General features: G+C 47.6%; 1 protein-coding gene across 2 annotated transcripts; it reads left to right on the top strand.

Annotated features, from left to right (window-relative positions):
• Positions 1-3,720: 3,720 nt before the first annotated feature.
• On the top strand, positions 3,721-17,268 carry LOC116735394 (suppressor of cytokine signaling 7-like). 2 transcript variants are annotated; one of them, XM_032587268.1, is made up of 10 exons: positions 3,721-5,618; positions 6,929-6,990; positions 8,532-8,636; positions 9,459-9,596; positions 11,461-11,600; positions 11,683-11,851; positions 11,963-12,091; positions 13,005-13,140; positions 13,322-13,494; positions 15,320-17,268. In XM_032587268.1, exons 1-9 carry the CDS (start codon positions 4,084-4,086, stop codon positions 13,446-13,448), a joined length of 2,541 nt encoding a protein of 846 aa, XP_032443159.1. In that variant the 5' UTR covers positions 3,721-4,083; the 3' UTR covers positions 13,449-13,494; positions 15,320-17,268. The 2 variants fall into 2 exon arrangements, with proteins under 2 accessions (XP_032443159.1, XP_032443160.1); XM_032587269.1 differs by lacking the exon at positions 8,532-8,636 and having other exon boundaries at positions 3,724-5,618.
• The last annotated feature ends 861 nt before the right edge of the window (positions 17,269-18,129 follow it).

The raw sequence follows: 18,129 nt of genomic DNA, 5'->3' as shown, positions 1-18,129 counted from the left end.
GGTCATTTTATAATGAACTCATTCATTCAGGTTTAGCTGCATATTAACAAACACTAGGTAGTTCTTTAGATGGTTTGTAACCATAGCAACGAAGCTACCTAAGCACAACAAGCCAATGGTGAGCTCGCTGATGCCTCCTTGTGGCGTGGAGGAGAGGATAACCCAATCTTAATTCAACATGTCAAAGATTTTACCTTCCGGTTAAGAAGGGCTCGAAATCTCAGACCAAAACGTCAGAATATGTGGTGAAAATCTATCAGTCGCTTTCTGGTTGGCCCGTTAGCTATTATGAACTGATTTAACGCTTGAAGTCTCATCCCCGTCATTTCTTCTCTATACAGAAGAATCATCTGTTTTGTTGGGGATTGAGATTTGTCTCCCTCTGGCGGAGGCATTCTCAAATTACACCACCTTTCTATGGCTTACAGCAGCGGTCCCCAACCTTTTTAGTCGAGCGGGGGGTTATTTTCCAGAAAGAACCCGCGATAGGCGAAATCCTCGAAGTAGGAACCTTTATTTTTTTTACAATTATTATACAATAAAATACTCCATAATACATTGAAACCAAAGAACAAAACCTTTTTACAGGCCCAAACATTTGTTTAACAAATAAAAAGTACTGTATAATTTTTTTTTTTTTACAAATAACTACTGTACTGTAAAATAATAATTTTAATACGAACTGAAGGCGGATTCCCCGAATTGCGGAGATCAGCGCCGCCCCACCGAGTCATTGGATTAGAACGGGAGAAAATAAAAAATAATTATGAAAAAAAACAAAACAAAGTACAGTAGCACAAATAGTGACTCCCGTGTATTTCACTGCTCTTCTGACTGAGCCGCTGCAGCCTGACTCCGCTCTGTAGCGGTTATTTTTTTCTTCTAAAGCCCGCGGTGCAGGTGTGTTTTTACGAGAGAAGAACATAGTTATCGGTAGCTGCTGTTGCTCTTTTTTCTTCTGGGCAAAAAGATTCTTATAAACCGACATGCCACCATCGATTATGTTAAATATGGCAAGCTGTTTTACCTACGTGTACATATTAAACCGACAAGAAGCGGAGAGACTGTTTAGCCAATCAGAAAGCAGAACACAATGCACGATGCAAATCCGTGAAAGGTGAACCGCGATATGACGAGGGTTCACAGCACTCCGATGTTGCTACTCATTCTGCTGCAACTTGGCTCAATTTTGACGCGCAAGACGTAACTGGTAAAATCCGGTTTAAGATTTTCAAAATAAAAGATCCGGAAGTAGTTCATTACTTCTTGCGCGGCCCGGTACCAATTGGTCCGCGGCCCGGTACCGGTCCGCGGCCCGGTGGTTGGGGACCACTGGCTTACAGCACCAGCCAGACGTTTTCAGCGGACTGAATGTGAACTATTGGCAACTAAATTAAAACATTTCACGACACTCTATAAAACCTGACCTTTCCACTGGACATCACAGTTGAAAGTGTGATCTGGGGGGCGGGAAACGGAACCAGCTGGACTTGAAATCCAATGGGTTCTCCCCGCGCAGGTTCGAACCCTGCTCGCAGCGATGCGTTGCTTTTAATTTAAATCTTGTATTATCTTTTGGACTGACAGGTAATCTGACAATTAATCTAATCTGCCTCCAAAGTCCCTGAAAAACAGAAATATAAATATCTCAAGGAAAATTAGATTTTAGAAATAAGATTTTAGCTCCAAATAATTGATCCTTAAAGAGATGTCAGCTGAAATCTTATAAAGTTTTTGATGATTGACTATTTATTTGGATAAAAATAACACAACACAACACAATTAGTCAGGCATAAAAATATCTCATTATGTAGCAGAATCTGAAGTTTATGGATCATCTTTTAATGGATCATCTCAGTAGCATCTGGTGTGATGCAGTCATGGATCCAAAGTTAATGTTTTCTTGGGAAAACTGTGTCTTCAGTCAGAGGCTTCTTCAAATTCACCGTAATACAGACTGCTACAAGATATCGTTCCTGACAACAGTAATCACTACAACTCTGTGAAGAATTTGAATTAAAGAATTACAACATTAAATTTATCTTTGGGATCAATGAAGTATTTTTGAATTTGAAATTAAAGAAAATGTTCTGATGTAAGAGAAACTTCCAACAGAACCTACATCCTTCAGTAAAACATGGTGGAGGTTCTGTCATGGTATGGAACTCCATGTCAGTCATAGTTTAGAGCAGGGGTCCCCGGTGTTCTATTCATATGTGCTACCCTTAAATCCGTCCTACCTTGTGGTAATGCGCATGCGCACATCGATGCTACGTCACATACTGCTGACTCAGCAGATTTCTTATAAATCCGTCCTTCCTGTGGAAGTTTTGTTTCATGTGTTTTATTTCATCGCAGATTACGGTAAGTTTTATTTAATTTATTTTATTCCAGGCTTTCATTAAGCTGCTGTATTACTTCATGTTTTTAGTTTACATGACAGCAGCTTATAAATTTATCTATAAATAGCTTTAGTTTGCCGTCTGCAAAGTCGTTACTGTAAACAAGTCATTGTTAATCAGGACAAAATACGTTGTTTTTTGGGCTTTTTTGTCCCTATACTTTAAAATATTTTAGTTTAATTATACTCTTTTTTTTATTAAACTTTGCTAAATAGATGTTGGTAGCGATGCTATGTGGGATTGAAGCTGTAATAGCCGTGTAATATTGTGAATCATGTCCTATTATTTCAGGAACACAGTGACTGGAGCAGTTCGGTGACACGTTGTGGCTGCATTTAATAAAGTCTGTCATACAGCAGATTAAGAAAGAGTCACTGATCTGTATTAGTCTTTCATTTAATTCCAATAAAAACCTGCTTCCCCTGATCCGGTTTTATTCTTACAAATCTCTGTATTTAAAATAGTTTCAACAGGTAGGATAAAAGGATTAGTGCAAACATCTACAGCTTTTCATTTTAAACAGGTAGATATTCAGATGAAGGAAGTCATCTTCTTGTGGTTTCGTCATGGATAGAAATTGTTCCGATGCTAAGCTAACCATAACTGCTAAGCTTCCACTTTAGTTACTCCAATAATCCAATATATTTAACACCATCAACCTGCTGTAGTCTGTAAACATGACAGTAGCAGTTTTAGACGGGTAGCACAGACAGATAGACCTAGCCATCTATTCGTGCTACGGTAGGAAAATCTGACAAGGTAGCACAGATTGTCAGAACTCCGGTATCCTCCATGTTTTAGTTTCTTCCTGGTACCAACAACCTTCTCAGCTTGTCAAAGTTCTTCTCAGGCCTCTAACGAGCCATCATTGGATCCAGGTGCGTTAAACCAGGGAGGGACTAAAACATGCAGGATGCCGGGCCTCCAGGACCCACTTTGGGCCCCTCTGGTTTAGAGTGTATCATCACAAATGTACTAAATTAATTAAACAGAAAACCTGATAAAAATCTGCTTAAAAATATTTTAGAAATTCCTGCGCACAGCTCATCCCGGAGGATCCCAATGAATGTGGCTTTAAGTTTTCCAGCTTCATCCATTTCTGTTTACTGGTAAATTATTTATGTCTTCCAAATACTCAAACCATCAATAAAGACAGTTTAACTTCTGTCAAATAAACAAGCAAGAAAGAAACAGAAATTATTTCACAAAAAAACCAGTGAAAAAAATAAATAAATGAAAAAAAAGGAAATCTAATTTCCTTCTGTTCAGAATTACATAATATTATATTACCTAATATTTTAAATAATCTTGAAAACCTATTTAAAAACAAAAGTAAGTTCGTGTTCAATTGTTCAATAATAATAATAATAGCAGCTGATCGGCTCTCCAGCCCCGCTGATCGATCGGCTCTGATCGATCAGCGAAGCCGCCTGCGCAGCTCCGCTCCCCGCCCTCCTCTTCATCACATCCCGTTGTCTCACTGGAGGATGACTCGGTTGGAGGCTAGCGGCTAACCGGGCGGGTTTCTCATGCCCCTTGTTGTTCCGTGGGTCCCGTGGAGCCGTCCCCGTCCCAACCCGGTCCGGACCGCAGGTTGCGCCGCCCGGAGCGGCCCGGAGCTCGGCGCGGAGATGCAGCAGCTGTTATGTAAGAGCGGAGCCGCTAACGTTAGCCCGCCGCCATGAATGACGCGCAGCAAGAAATGTCTCCGGACTTCGTCCTGATGCGGCTCGTCTCCGCCGCGGAGTACGACCGGCTGGACGAGCCCGACGACCTGATCCGGTCCGGAGGCGGCGGGTTCGGACCGGTGAAAGCCGCGCTGGGACACCGCGGCGGCGGGTTTGATGTGGAGTCCGGCGGCCCCTCGGCAGGCCTCGGATCCGCATCCCCGCACTATAGTTCGCCGCTCCCCGGGAAGGGAGAGCTGGATGTCGGTCTGGGGTTGTCGCAGGGCCCGCCGAGCTCCGAGGCGCCGCTGTCCCCGCCGCCTGAGGACTTTGCCGCAGCGGCGCAGCGGTTCGTGGACGGTTCGGGCGGACACGGATCCAGGGCACAGCTGATGGTGTTACAGAACCTGCTGCGGTCCGGATTGGAGCAGCAGCCGCCGCCAGCTGCATTCCTGCAGGAGGAACCGGAGAGACAGAAGCTGGAGCCGGGTCCAGGTTCGGGTTCTGCTAGCACAGCTGGTTCCCGACCTGGAGGCGGGAAGGAGCAGAACTTTGGCTGTGTCCCATCCCCGGAGGAGAACCTGCAGTGGCACCCCGTGGTCAGACTATCCAAAGGGTCCGACGGGCCTCAGAACCCCCCGCCGGTCCCTGCCCTGGATCCAGAGTCCATCCCCATCCTGTGCCACCGACACCGGCTGGCCAAGTGGCCCCCGGGTCTGCTGGACCAGGCCCTGCGCCTGGGCCTGCTGGAGCTCAGGAGAACCTGCCCGTCTGGGGCTGAAGACCCGGTACTGGTGCTGGCCCAGAAGCTGGGTCAGCTGGGTGAGGGCAGGGAGGGAGTGGGCGGGGGAGATGGGGTGCCGCCGCCCCCTCGCTGCTCCTGTCACGGCATCCTGGCGGCGGGTCCGGTTGCCCCCGGAGACGACCCCAGCGACACCAGCGACGCTCTGCTGGTTCTGGAAGGCCTGGGGTCCGATCAGGTCGGAGAGCTGGCGCAGGGGGGGGGCCGAGACGGCGAGGAGGAGGCCGGGGGGGGCGACGTCGGGGGGCCGGCGGGGGGAGCCGGAACCGTGTTTGGCGGCGGGACGCTGAGCGGCCTGATGCGACAGGTCCACCGACTGGCCGAGGAGGCGGGCGTCTGCACCGAACCCACGTGCCGCGCTGCCGCCGCCCCCCCTGTGGCGCCACAGGGCCCCCCGGCCGCCGGTGCCGCTCCCCCTGACCTGGGCCCGTGCCCGCAGCACCGGTCCCGGTCCCAGCCCCAGAGCCGCGCCGCTACCCCGAAGCTCGGAGCGGCGGCGGGCGGCTCCGGGCGCGCTGCCTCCCCCCTGACGGTCCTGGAGGGGGGGGGCGACAGGACGCCGCGGAGGAAGTCGAGGAAGGGGGGGTCCCTGAAGGTCCGGCTCAGCAAGCTGTTCAGAACCAAGAGCTCCAGCGGCGGGTCGGCCGGCCTGCTGGACAAGCGGCCGTCGCTGGCGTCCTCCACCTCGTCAGGGGGGAGCCTGCTGGACGTGTGGGGGTCCACCTGCAGCAGCACCGACCAGGACAGGTAAGATCCCTCTGTCGCCGTGACGACGGCACCTTTCACAGCCTCATGGAGGCTGATCTGATTTCTCCAAACAAATCCTTGTTCCTCTGAAGGCCTTCAGTCAGAAGTCGGGTAAAGGTCAAAGGTCAGGGCACTGAACCAGTCCGGCTTCTTGGAGAGACAAGACAAACCAAACTCCTCCCAGCTGTGAAGCACGGCGGTGGAGCCGTGGTGATCTGGCTGGGCCCAGCTGAGTCCAAACTGGGACACCAGCAGCAGATGGACTGAAGAAAACAGCGGCCCGGTCCTGGTCCGGTCCGGTGTTTCATCAGCCTGGCGGCCACCAGGCTGAATGTTGTTAAATCAGGTTTTTATTCACCAGTAACAGAAAAACGGATCAACTGGGTTTATTTCCAAATGGCTCATGTGCCTCCAAACTTTAGTAACTGAACATTTTTCGATACAGAACCAGGGTGGTTCTGGTGGACTGCGCTCGGCCCAACCACCGGCCTTAGTGGTCTAGTCAAAGTCCTTTAGTTTCCACACCAACTGGTGTTTTTGATGACTTTCTAAGCAGCTCTTTGTTTCAGCCATCTGAGCAGCAGTTCTGAACCAACTCGGGTCCGTTTGGTTTATTTGGGGAACTTGACGACAAACCGTCACCTTGTTACAGAGAACCGGGCCGGTTCTGGTCTGGACCTTCAGGGAGACCAGCTGCAACCTCCAGAAACTGAAGCAAGGACTGCTGACCGGTTCTGGAGGTCCTGCTGGTTCTGGGTCTGGATCTGGACTCTGACTCTGCTTGTTCTAGTTTTAGTTTTCTAAAATCTAATCTGTCATCTTTTTGCTCATCTGATTCTGGACTTATCTGGTTCTGTTTAGTAACTGAGCCCGGTCCAAGGTTCTGATCATCAGAACCACCAGCGCTGGCTCAGTTAAGACCCAGATGTTCTGACTGAAACCGGACCTTGACGGTTCGTCTCCGTTTCTATTTCTGCTCTCAGATCCGACTCAACTTCATTCGGCTCCCGCGCAACTTTTCCCTGCAGCTGTTGCCATGGTGACCAGCAGTCTCACTGCTCAGCAGAGAGAGAGAGATGGGAGGTTACCATGGCGACAGCATCCTTCTCTCAGACCTCAGATAAAGCTTGTCTCCATGGCAGCAGTTTGGGGTTCCCACCAGGGAGGGTTTGGGTCACAGTCTGGTAACCATGGAGATTACCAAGATGGCGGCCTGAGAGTGGCTGATTGATCTGACCACCATCAGGCTGAAGGCTTGGTCGTGTGGAAACTGTTGAGTGTTGATGTTGTTTGTGTTCTGTTGTCTCCAGGCTGCAGGTCTCCAGGCCTCACAGTGCCTTCGCCCCGGTGCCGTTCACTCCTGCTTTCACCGGTGAGTTCACCTGCTCAGGTGAACACCTGGCAGGAACGCGGCCTGTCGCTCGGCAGCCGTGACACATCATGGGGTTTCTGGTGGGCCGAGTGTTTGCGTGAAGATCAGTGAGCTGTTAATGAGCCGCTGCAGCTGATTGGTTGGAGGCAGTGATGCAGACATGGCGGACCGCCAGGCTTTACTTGGCGAAATGTCTTTCCATCCAATCAGAGCACTCCTAGCAAACAACTGAATCCGCTTGAATAAATAACAACCAATAACATCCAGCAGGTGAAAACACCAAAACACCAGAAAACTTAAAACAGTTCAAACTTTAATTTTCCGCCCTGAGGTTATTTAAACATACATGCTGACTCGTCCATTTTAGATATTTCTTTCAAGTTACTTTTAACTTGGTGTCCAAGTGGCTTGTTTAAGATCCACAGGTTGATTAATTTGTTAGGATTCAACTGCAGTTAAATCCAGTTAAATCGTTTTAGTTGGAACTTTACACCAAGGAATAAACGGTAAAATCAAAGGCGAAATATTAATTTGATTAACATTTTCTTACTGATTATCTTTTTGGGCGGGGCTGTATTTGCCTTCTGACAGTTGCATCCTCTCTCTCTCCCATCAGTTTGTCTAAAAATGTATCATCAACACCAAGAGTTTTGTTTTACAAAGTGACAACAATTTATTTTAGATTCATTTTATTTGCCTCGTTTTAAGGCTCAGTAGTTTAACTACAGTTCATGTCTTTCAATAACATAATTTCCTCTTCGTGCTTTCAAATTTCCTGATGACTTTCAACATATTTTAACTCAAAAACATGGAGGACTGCTAGTGGATCGCCATGGCAACTCAACCACCGCGATGAGCGAGACCTGAGGGAACTCTGGAGCTGTTAGCTGATTGGTTCAGAGCGCTAACGTAGCTGTTAGCTGATTGGTTCAGAGCGCTAACATAGCTGTTAGCTGATTGGTTCAGAGCGCTAACGTGGCTGTTAGCTGATTGGTTCAGAGCGCTAACGTAGCTGTTAGCTGATTGGTTCAGAGCGCTAACGTAGCTGTTAGCTGATTGGTTCAGAGCGCTAACGTAGCTGTTAGCTGATTGGTTCAGAGCGCTAACGTAGCTGTTAGCTGATTGGTCCGCTTTGCGTTTTGTTTCACCTTTTTCACACGTTTTAGGGTAAAAAGTAACAATGACTCTATGATGAGGCGCATAAAGTTATAAAGCAGCTTGTGTCACAGCCTGGTAACCATGGAGATTTCCAACATGGCGGCAGCCCTGAGGAACCCCACGGCGGGTCGGTTCTGTCGCCCTCCGGGCTCCTTCAGCCCAGCTGGTTCTGAGACGTCCAGCGGTCGGTTTTGTAGGAGGATGAGTCGCCATGACAACGACCCCATGAAGGTTTGGGCTGTTTGTGGGTCCACAAGGTTCTCCTTTAGAACCGCAGGCGGGAACTCGGGATGAAGGCCCTTCAGCAGCTTCATCTTCATCACCTGTCCTCATCTTCATCACTCAGCTCTTCCTCTCTGCTCACTAACCCCTCCTCTGTCCAGGTGAGACGGTCTCGCTGGTCGATGTGGACATTTCCCGCAGGGGGGGGGGCGCTCAGCACCCCCCCACGCCGCCCCCCCCTCCCAGGCGGAGCCTCAGCCTGCTCGGTACTTCCTCTTCCTCTTCCTCCTCTTCTTCTTCTGTCCTCTCCTCCGATCGGGTTGCTCTCATTGTCGTACCGTCACACATCCTTGAAGCTCTTAGAAAGACTTAAATTCATTTGTTCACAATTAAGGCCTTAAAATATTCAAATTTTATTACAAAAAATGAACTGTGTCACTCTGGCAGGATAATTTCATCTCACGTTGTTTGAGGGATTTTCTGTCAGACAAAGTTTTGGTCATACAGACGTCTTCCGTCTGTCCTGTGACTCGAGGCGGTTGAGGCTACCGCTAACTAGCTGCTAATGTACCTTTGCTAACCAGCTAGCTAGCTGACATTTTTTGTGTCGAGCATGGGAATGTGTAAATTTATCATCAGTTTGCTGGACGATGTTTCCATGATGCTACGTCCATCCTGTGCTAAACGCTCGGCGCTACTACAGCCTAAAATTGAACGTTTCGGTCACGATGCAGGTTTTACATTTAGTTCATAAATATATTAAACAGAATTACCTTATATTAAAAACCCTGTGGAGCAGCAGGAAGATCGTTTTTCATCCCGTTCTCTGACCTTCCTGTTCCTCTCTGAGGGACGGGAGAAATAAATTCTGTTTTTGTCTTTAGCTCCAGTTTTTCTGACTATTTCCGAGTGAATTTCAGGAAGTGATGGATGATAATCAGGAGTCAGACGGGATGCTGCCGTCAGGCTGCGATAGTGATGAAAGTCTGGAATCGGAAAACATTCCGATCCATCCGGACCAACCTGGCAGTCTGGATGCTTCAGAACCGCCGGGCCTCCTCTCACAGCTGTCTGTCTCTGACCTGCAGATGATTTCGGGGGTCCTCCGCAGCTCCAGGGGCCGTTCACGGAGCGCAGCGCGGGGGCCTCCATGCAGTCTCTGCCTCCCCGGCCGCTGGCGCTGCACCCGACCCTGAGCACCATCCAGCACAGCCTGAGCCTCAACGGTGAGACCCGGACCACTGCGCCCCGGTTCCGGTTCCGCCCCCGGTTCCTGTTGCACTTCTACTTTCAGCAGCTCCACAACCAAAGAACCAGAACCAGCGGGCCAATCATACTGGGCCCACTGGTTCAAGTCCAAAGCCAAACTGATCCGGATCAGTTCAGAACCTCTGCAAAGGCTTTTAGCTACCAGAGCTGATAAATAAATCCAGGAGTTTTATTTTGTTCCAAGTTTCCTTCTTTCAACAATACAAACTTGTTGGAAGTTCATTTCCATCTGGTTTAAACAAAATGTTAAAAACTTTCAGATGTAAAAAAGTTTTAGATTGTGCTCCTGAATTTATTTTCAAACTCTGGCGGTTAAACACTTGATCTGTTTTTACTTTAGAGGTTTCAGGCCTGGAGAAATATGGAGGAATAACTTCTCCAGATTTAAGTTTCCTCCCACCTGACAGACTCGGCTGGATTGGGGATCAAAATTGCAACATCTGTTACATTTTCAGGACTGTAGTTTGTCTTCACACTGCGCTGAGTCAAACGACTGAAACTAACTGACAAAGCTGTTCCCCCCGTCACCTGTGGGGGCGCTGCACCAAGAACTACTGAAGGAATCGACACAAAAACCTCTGAAGAAGACAGAGCGGAGGATCTTTTTGCTGCTCCTGTGTCAAGAACAGCTTCTGGTTCTTCATACCCAGGAAACTTGTCCTCCTCATGTCACAGATTCTGATGTCCTGAAGCCTTTTGACCTTTTGACCTTCATGTTTCAGTGAACGAGGGAATCAAACTTCCTCCATTTTCACACTGATTAGCTTGAAAACCTAGTTTTGTGAGTGGTTACAAGCAGCTGCCATATATTTTCTGCCTTTACCTCGTCTACTCCACGTCTGACCACGAGACGTTTTTTCCTCTAATGGTGGAAATGTGTGTTTGTATTTACCCAGAATGCCCTGCGCTGTAGCTCACTTCCTGCTTTCGGAGCGGTTTCTAGTCAGGTTGCTTTCAGATATGTTTTCAACCGTGCAAGAGTTCACTTCAACCGGACCGAGACCGAGGATTTTAGGCGGATCAGAGTTTTGGAATTCATATTAGCATCTCATCTCCCAAACGACCCAGAGTCTGAATCTGGACTCTGGTTCTGGACTCTGGTTCTGGTTCTGAATCTGGACTCTGGTTCTGGTTCTGAAACTGGACTCTGGTTCTGGACTCTGAATCTGGACTCTGGTTCTGGTTCTGGATCTGGACTCTGAATCTGGACTCTGGTTCTGGTTCTGGTTCTGGACGCACCCTGCTGGCTAAAAATGGGTGAAAAAGCTGGAAACGTTGGAAAAGTGACAACAGAAAATTCAGTAAAGTTTTATCATTTTTTGCAGTGTCGGTGCTCCGTCATTCGTAGGGTTAACCCTAACCCTAACCCTATCCCGACCGCTGGGTTAACCCTAACCCTATCCCGACCGCTGGGTTAACCCTAACCCTAACCCATCGGACAGGAAGTCGTCATTCGTGGATTTACAGACAACAAATATTATTTAAATGCAAAATGTTTATACTTTTGTCCAGTTTTGACTTCATTCCTGCTCTGTGGTTCCTTCAGGAAACGATCTGATTGATTAATTGATTAATAAAATAATCGACAGGTTTTTTTATAATTGATTAATCATGATCAGTCATGGTTAATCAGATTATTCAGGATTAATTGATTGTAAAAAAAATTAATTGGTACTAAAGTAGACAATTATATGTATAATCAGGTGATCATGCTGACCAATTGATCCTATTAATAATCACTAATAAATAATCAATTAATCATATTAATGGTTTCAGCCCGGTCCGGTCCGATTGTAACTCGGGTCTGTTTCTCTGCCCCAGACACGTTCCTGCGGGCTTTGCCCCGCCCGGTACCGCTGCGACCCGACGGCCAGAACCCGCCGCCCCGGCTCGCCCCCCGCTGCCCCCTCAGCCGGCCCGACGCCGGCAGCTTCGCCACCAGCCTGAGGGAGCTGGAGAAGGTGGGTGTGTCTTCCTGCACTCTGATTGGACGTTGGTGGCGAGGAAGGGGGCGGGGCCTAACAGTTTGGGGCGTGTTTGCAGTGCGGCTGGTACTGGGGTCCGATGAACTGGGAAGACGCAGAGATGAAGCTGAAAGGGAAACCGGACGGATCGTTTCTGGTGCGGGACAGTTCGGATCCTCGCTACATCCTGAGTCTGAGCTTCCGGTCGCAGGGAGTCACACACCACACACGCATGGAGCACTACAGAGGTACCACACACACACACACACACACACACACACACACACACACACACACACACACACACACACCAGGACTCCGCCCGTCACCTGTGACCCGCTGACCTCTCCGTCCGGCAGGAACCTTCAGTCTGTGGTGCCACCCCAAGTTCGAGGACCGCTGCCACTCCGTGGTGGAGTTCATCGAGAGAGCCATCATGCACTCCAAGAACGGAAAGTTCCTCTACTTCCTGCGCTCCAGAGTCCCAGGTAGGAACCGACCCGTCTCACCTGCAGAACCTCCGAGAACATTTCAAATCCAGAACCGGACCCGTCAGCCTGCAGATGTTTCCGTGGCTTCCTCCAGGATTTCAGAATTATTTCTGGGATTTTTTGCTTCAAAATCTCAGATTTTGTAGTTAAACTTTCGGAACAATTTAAGGAATTCTGCAGTTTTTGTTCCTTATTAAAAACCTTTAGAGGATTTTCTATTACAAGGAGAGCAAAATACTGCTGAGCCCGGAAAAATATCCTTTCATTGGAATAATGAAGTGATTTGGGTTTCTGTCCGACCTTTGATAGATGGAAGTATTGGGTCGGTTTCAGCCTCAGAACCAGAGCCAGAGCCAGAACCAGAACCAGAGCCAGAACCAGAGCCAGAGCCAGAACCAGAGCCAGAGCCAGAGCCAGAACCAGAACCAGAACCAGAGCCAGAGCCAGAACCAGAGCCAGAGCCAGAACCAGAACCAGAGCCAGAGCCAGAACCAGAACCAGAGCCAGAGCCAGAGCCAGAGCCAGAACCAGAGCCAGAACCAGAACCAGAACCAGAGCCAGAACCAGAACCAGAACGTTACACAGGAAACTGCAGATGAATCTTCAGTTTTTACTCTGATGACTGCAGACTGTTATTTACTTCATCCAGACTTTCCTTCAGCCTGGTTCTGGACCGGCGGTTTTCTGGAGTCCAAACTTTTCTCTGGTGATTTTTAACATTTATTTTCCAAACTGACAGCCGATTATTTTATTTTAATTCTTTTAAACTCCAAGCTGCAAATAAAACAACAAACAAAAACACTCAGCCGGCTTGTTTGAACATCTCTCTGTTGCCATGGAGACACAATAAGTTCCTGTTTCCTTTATTGAATGGATGTGTTTACCTGTGTGTGTGTGTGTGTGTCTCCAGGTCTGCCTCCCACTCCGGTCCAGCTCCTGTATCCGGTCTCCAGGTTCAGCAGCGTCAAGTCTCTGCAGCATCTGTGTCGCTTCTGCATCAGGCAGCTGGTTCGCATCGACCACATCCAGGAGCTGCCACTACCTACGTACGTACCTGCAGAAGCCCCGCCCCCAGCCCGTACTCAGGGGAGACAGGAAGTCGCAGCGCAGAGCAGAAACAGAAGTGAAATTGTCCAATCGGCAGCAGCTCGGCTTAGAGAGCTGCCGATTGGCTCGTGGGATCGTTACCTGTGCTGCAGGTAAAAGGCGTTTCCCTCTGTCCTCCAGGCCGCTCATCGCCTACCTGAGGAAGTTCTACTACTACGACCCGGAGGAGGAGATCAGCGCCGCGCTGCCGGACGGGAAGGAGGCCAGGGAGCCCAGCAGCCAGCCGGGGGTCCGGTCCCAAACGTAGCACCGGGACCGGGCCGGACCGGGACGCACCTGGAGCCCACCCGCAGGTAGAACCCGACCCAGAGCCCGTCTGCACTTCCTGTTTCCTTTTCAGGGGTTGAAACAGAGATGATCTCCCAGGAATGCGGATTATTTTCAGGTTCCTCAAACGCTGCTGCTGGTTTTCTACTGGTTTAACTGGGAGCCGTCCAGGTTGAGCACCAGATGACCCTGACGTGTTCAGAGCAGCAACATGACCCGAAGTCACGCTGCCATTTATTCACTGCAGTGAAACAGATGCTGGGCACTGACTGCATGACCTTTTACTGACCACCAGGGGGGGCTCTTACCACACACTTCAGTCACATGGGGTCAGCTGACCCCCCTGCAGGACGCCTGAAGGTCATGACCCACAACATGACCTTCACTTCCTCACCTCAGTTAAAGGACATAAAAACAGGAGGCGTTAACCAGCAGGCTGCACCGTTCAGGAAAGTGAAGCAAAATAACAGCAAGAAGAAGAAAAGATATTTAAGAATAAAGTTAAAACAAATGCAAATATATTCCATAAACTCTCATTATAGAATAATCTCAAACTGAATCAAAGACTAAAAGTCTCAGCGGCCGTCAAAGGGTCTCCTCTGAATTTAAGCAGCCATCTTGGAGAAACTGGTTGGTTGATCAACGTGTGAAAAGTTTCCCATCAGAAACGGCCTGAGAGCAGCAGCTGGACGCTCCCTTTTCATTTACCAAACTTCAGTTGATGCAACATTTTTGCTGCAGCTTGGCGAGACGTTGAGTCTGTTTGGAGATGTAACCGCCGTGAAAGAGCCAGAGGTCCGGAGGCTAACAGTCAGCTAACAGGCAGCAAACAGGCAGCTAACAGGCAGCAAACAGGCAGCAAACAGTCAGCAAACAGGCAGCTAACAGTCAGCTAACAGGCAGCAAACAGGCAGCAAACAGTCAGCTAACAGGCAGCAAACAGGCAGCTAACAGTCAGCTAACAGTCAGCAAACAGGCAGCTAACAGTCAGCTAACAGGCAGCAAACAGGCAGCAAACAGGCAGCAAACAGGCAGCAAACAGGCAGCAAACAGTCAGCTAACAGGCAGCTAACAGTCAGCTAACAGTCAGCAAACAGGCAGCTAACAGGCAGCAAACAGTCAGCAAACAGGCAGCTAACAGTCAGCTAACAGGCAGCAAACAGGCAGCAAACAGTCAGCTAACAGGCAGCAAACAGGCAGCTAACAGTCAGCTAACAGTCAGCAAACAGGCAGCTAACAGTCAGCTAACAGGCAGCAAACAGGCAGCTAACAGGCAGCAAACAGGCAGCAAACAGGCAGCAAACAGGCAGCTAACAGTCAGCTAACAGGCAGCTAACAGGCAGCTAACAGGCAGCTAACAGGCAGCAAACAGGCAGCAAACAGGCAGCAAACAGGCAGCAAACAGGCAGCAAACAGGCAGCTAACAGGCAGCTAACAGCGAACTGAGTTGCAAGAACACGAAACTGAAGCAAAAGGCAAAAAGAAAGAGCCAGATTTATACTAAGTTACAGTTAGAATTTAAATCACAGCTTTTATCTCTGCAGACCTTTTTTCTCTCACACCTTAAATAAACTTCATTGACATCAATCAGCCAATGAGCTGACGGGAGTCTGAGGTTAGCCAATCACAGCAGTTCTTCCTCTGTGATGTCAGAGCGCCTTAGATTAACGACGGCTTCCTGATGTGATGTAATGCGGCGGCTGCAGGTGAACCGAACATCCTTCAGGTCGACATGATGAGACCAGAACTATTCTGTGGGTCTGAAGTCCAGCAGGAGAGCAGACGGTTCTGGTTCTGGTTCTGGTTCTGGAAGTGTGAACTGTCCCTTCTAATGCTGTTTTCTTCCTGCAGGTCTTTTCTTTCTCTGCTCTCTGGACTCGACCACTGAAGGACGTTCAAACACTCAAACTGGACTCTGACTGCAGCCAATGGGCTCCCTCCGCTCAGTCTCGTATCCGGGCGGGTTTCAGATGATCCCGCCTCCTCTGATTGGCTCGCAGGGAGTCGCCAGGCGAGGGACGGGGGATGAGGAGACTCCGCCTCCTTTTTGATGTCATCACTGATCAGCTGGACTGAAGCGAGCGTGACGTCGCTGTCAGGAAGGAGAGGAAGTGTCAGTCGCCTCCAGGATCCCAAACAAATGCTGCGGAGCTCGGCGTCCGGAACCGGGGAGGGTTCCGTCGGTTCTACACGGATCATATGTTTACTTCCCTTTCTGCTGGGGCCTCAGCAGGGGGCGCTGTTCGGTGGTACCATATGTTGATCAGCTGCTCTGATAATCAGCCAATCATCATTCAACTTTTAAATCAGATATTCTGAATCTTTAATTACATATGTAATTTTCAGACTTTTCTGCTTTTAAAAGAAATTTAAGGATATTTTTCTGAATCAATGAACTGCAGCTTTAAACTCAAGGACCTGATGATGCAGGGCAGGTATTTACTTCTTAACCTGAAGTTTAGTTTATTTCTGCTATTAAATTGGATGGTTCTGAGAACCGGAACCGGATTAAATCATCTAAAAGTGGGCGGGGCTTAAAAGAGGAAGACGACCCTGAGGAAGGATCTCAAAACCGAAACATGAGGAAGAAGATTTGGGTTTAAACCTGCAGCTCATGTCTGACCTGCTGTTTGTCTCTATGCTGGATTATCGATATTAATGAAACCATCATCATGATGCTTTTTCTCTGACTCGTCCTGCTGCTGCTGCTGCGTTTGGTTCAGGTACGACTGCAGGTGTGAAGGGGGCGGAGCCTCTGAAGGTGTGATGATGATGATGAAACTGATTGGTGTAAAAGTTTCTGGTTCCAGGAGCCAAACCCAGGAGGAGAACCTGTTCAGAACTTCCAGTTTGTTTCCTCTTCAGCCGATTCGTTGCTTTTTTAGCACTTTGATTTTGGAAAATTTTCAAATTTAAAATGTAATTTAAATTTTAAATCCCTAGCTATTCATATTTTTGAAAGCATTAGCTAAAATTAAAAGTTAAACTTTTATTTCACCAGACGAAACACAATGAACAATTTCTAATGTGCAATGTCAGCCTGAAATTAATAAAGGTACAAAATATGTTCTAGATATGAAATTAAAGAGGGAAGCATTTTTTTACATGTAGATTTCCTTTAATTTAATCAGTTTTAAATAAACACTCCTATTTTTAGGTGTTATTGGATTTAATTTCCTGTCACTATTTCTCTTTAATTCTACTTAATTTCTTGAGATTATTGATTACAGTTTTCTGTACCGGGTGAACAGAACCCACCCGGTTCTGGTTCCTCCATGTAGCGCCTTTTGTTAACATCAGAGTTCCCATGGATAATGTCAGAACCTTTTTTAAATTCAATTCTCTGGGTTGTTTGGGAGATTAATCCGACCTGTTTGGACTCATTCCTGGTTCTGCGACAGATGGACGATGTTCTCCAGAACTTTTCCATCTGTGGTTTTCATTTTTTTGGAGATGTTTGGAACTTCACTCGCTGTCGGGAATAACATCCAGATCCTGGAGGCAACAGTCGCGCCGCGACGGCAACATTACCAAAAAAACTTAGAGCAGGGTTACCATGACGACTACTGAGCTACAACCATGTCAACATCCTACTGTTTCGCTCTCTGGGAGGACGGATTCAGACACTGGGAACTCTGGGAAAACTGGAGGCGGGACCCAGACGTCCTGCTTGGACACTTCCATGATGTCAGACAGTTGTAAATGTTGACTGAAGACATGTTGTTGTTGGTGTGGCGGAGCAGTAATGTGTCGTTGTTGTTTCGTCACCTGTTAATAAAACACGGTGGGACTGAAAGAGACAAAAACCTTTCATTTTTAGTTTAGTGGTCACAAAATACAAACTTTAATAGAAATGCAAACAGAATTTAACTGAAACACTTTTAATGAACAAACTGTTAGAAACAAACTGCTGTAGTATCAAAATAATCCTCCCTGCAGGTCAGAGGTCAGCCCTGCCTGAAACAGATCTGTTCTACTGTCCCAAATATTACAGCTCATGACAAAAGAAGGTAAAGTTACCCTTAAGAAATATTTTTAAATTCTTTAAGCTCTGTTTGAAAATATAATTATAGATTTCAGTTTCATTTACAAATTTAATATAAAGACATTTTCATAAAATAATTTTAAAGATAAGCTTCCAAATAACTCTATTTAACACTACCACAGATTAAGATGAACTTTAGGATGAATCAACTATAATTGCAATCAATGCAAAATATCAACACAAGGACATTTCAACACACACACACACACACACACACACACACACACACTTGGAGGGTTCTTCATTGGTTAAATGATACATACTTCCTGTGGTGCGTTTATTTGCAGTACCAGCTCCCTCGAACAAGGGGTCGCCACTGAGGTTAAGGTCATTTTATTTCTATAGCACATTTTCAGCAACAAGGCAACAAAGTTCTTTACAGGAATTAAAAGGAAATACAACCAAAATAACAAACCAAAGGAAAGAGAAGAAGAAGAAAAGAATCTAATGTTGATCTAAAGTGTGTAAACTGGGTGCTGCTGTTCTGGGATGCTAGATAAGTAGAAGTAAGTATTCTCTGGACTTTGTAAGTATGCTCTAAATTTGTAAAAGTAACGAGTACGCCGCAGTTTCTAAATAATCAAAGTGTCATGATGTGTGGTTAAGCGAAGGTGAG

Source organism: Xiphophorus hellerii, chromosome 16 (assembly GCF_003331165.1).
Source record: "Xiphophorus hellerii strain 12219 chromosome 16, Xiphophorus_hellerii-4.1, whole genome shotgun sequence".
Lineage (NCBI taxonomy): Eukaryota > Metazoa > Chordata > Actinopteri > Cyprinodontiformes > Poeciliidae > Xiphophorus > Xiphophorus hellerii.
This window is presented reverse-complemented; position numbering and strand designations above follow the sequence as displayed.

Excerpts from the sequence above, each read along its gene's own strand:
- LOC116735394 (XM_032587268.1), top strand. The coding sequence starts at position 4,084 with ATGAATGACGCGCAGCAAGAAATGTCTCCGGACTTCGTCCTGATGCGG. Across the intron at positions 5,619-6,928 it reads AGCAGCACCGACCAGGACAG|GCTGCAGGTCTCCAGGCCTC; the intron begins GTAAGATCCCTC and ends TGTTGTCTCCAG. Across the intron at positions 11,852-11,962 it reads ACGCATGGAGCACTACAGAG|GAACCTTCAGTCTGTGGTGC; the intron begins GTACCACACACA and ends TCCGTCCGGCAG.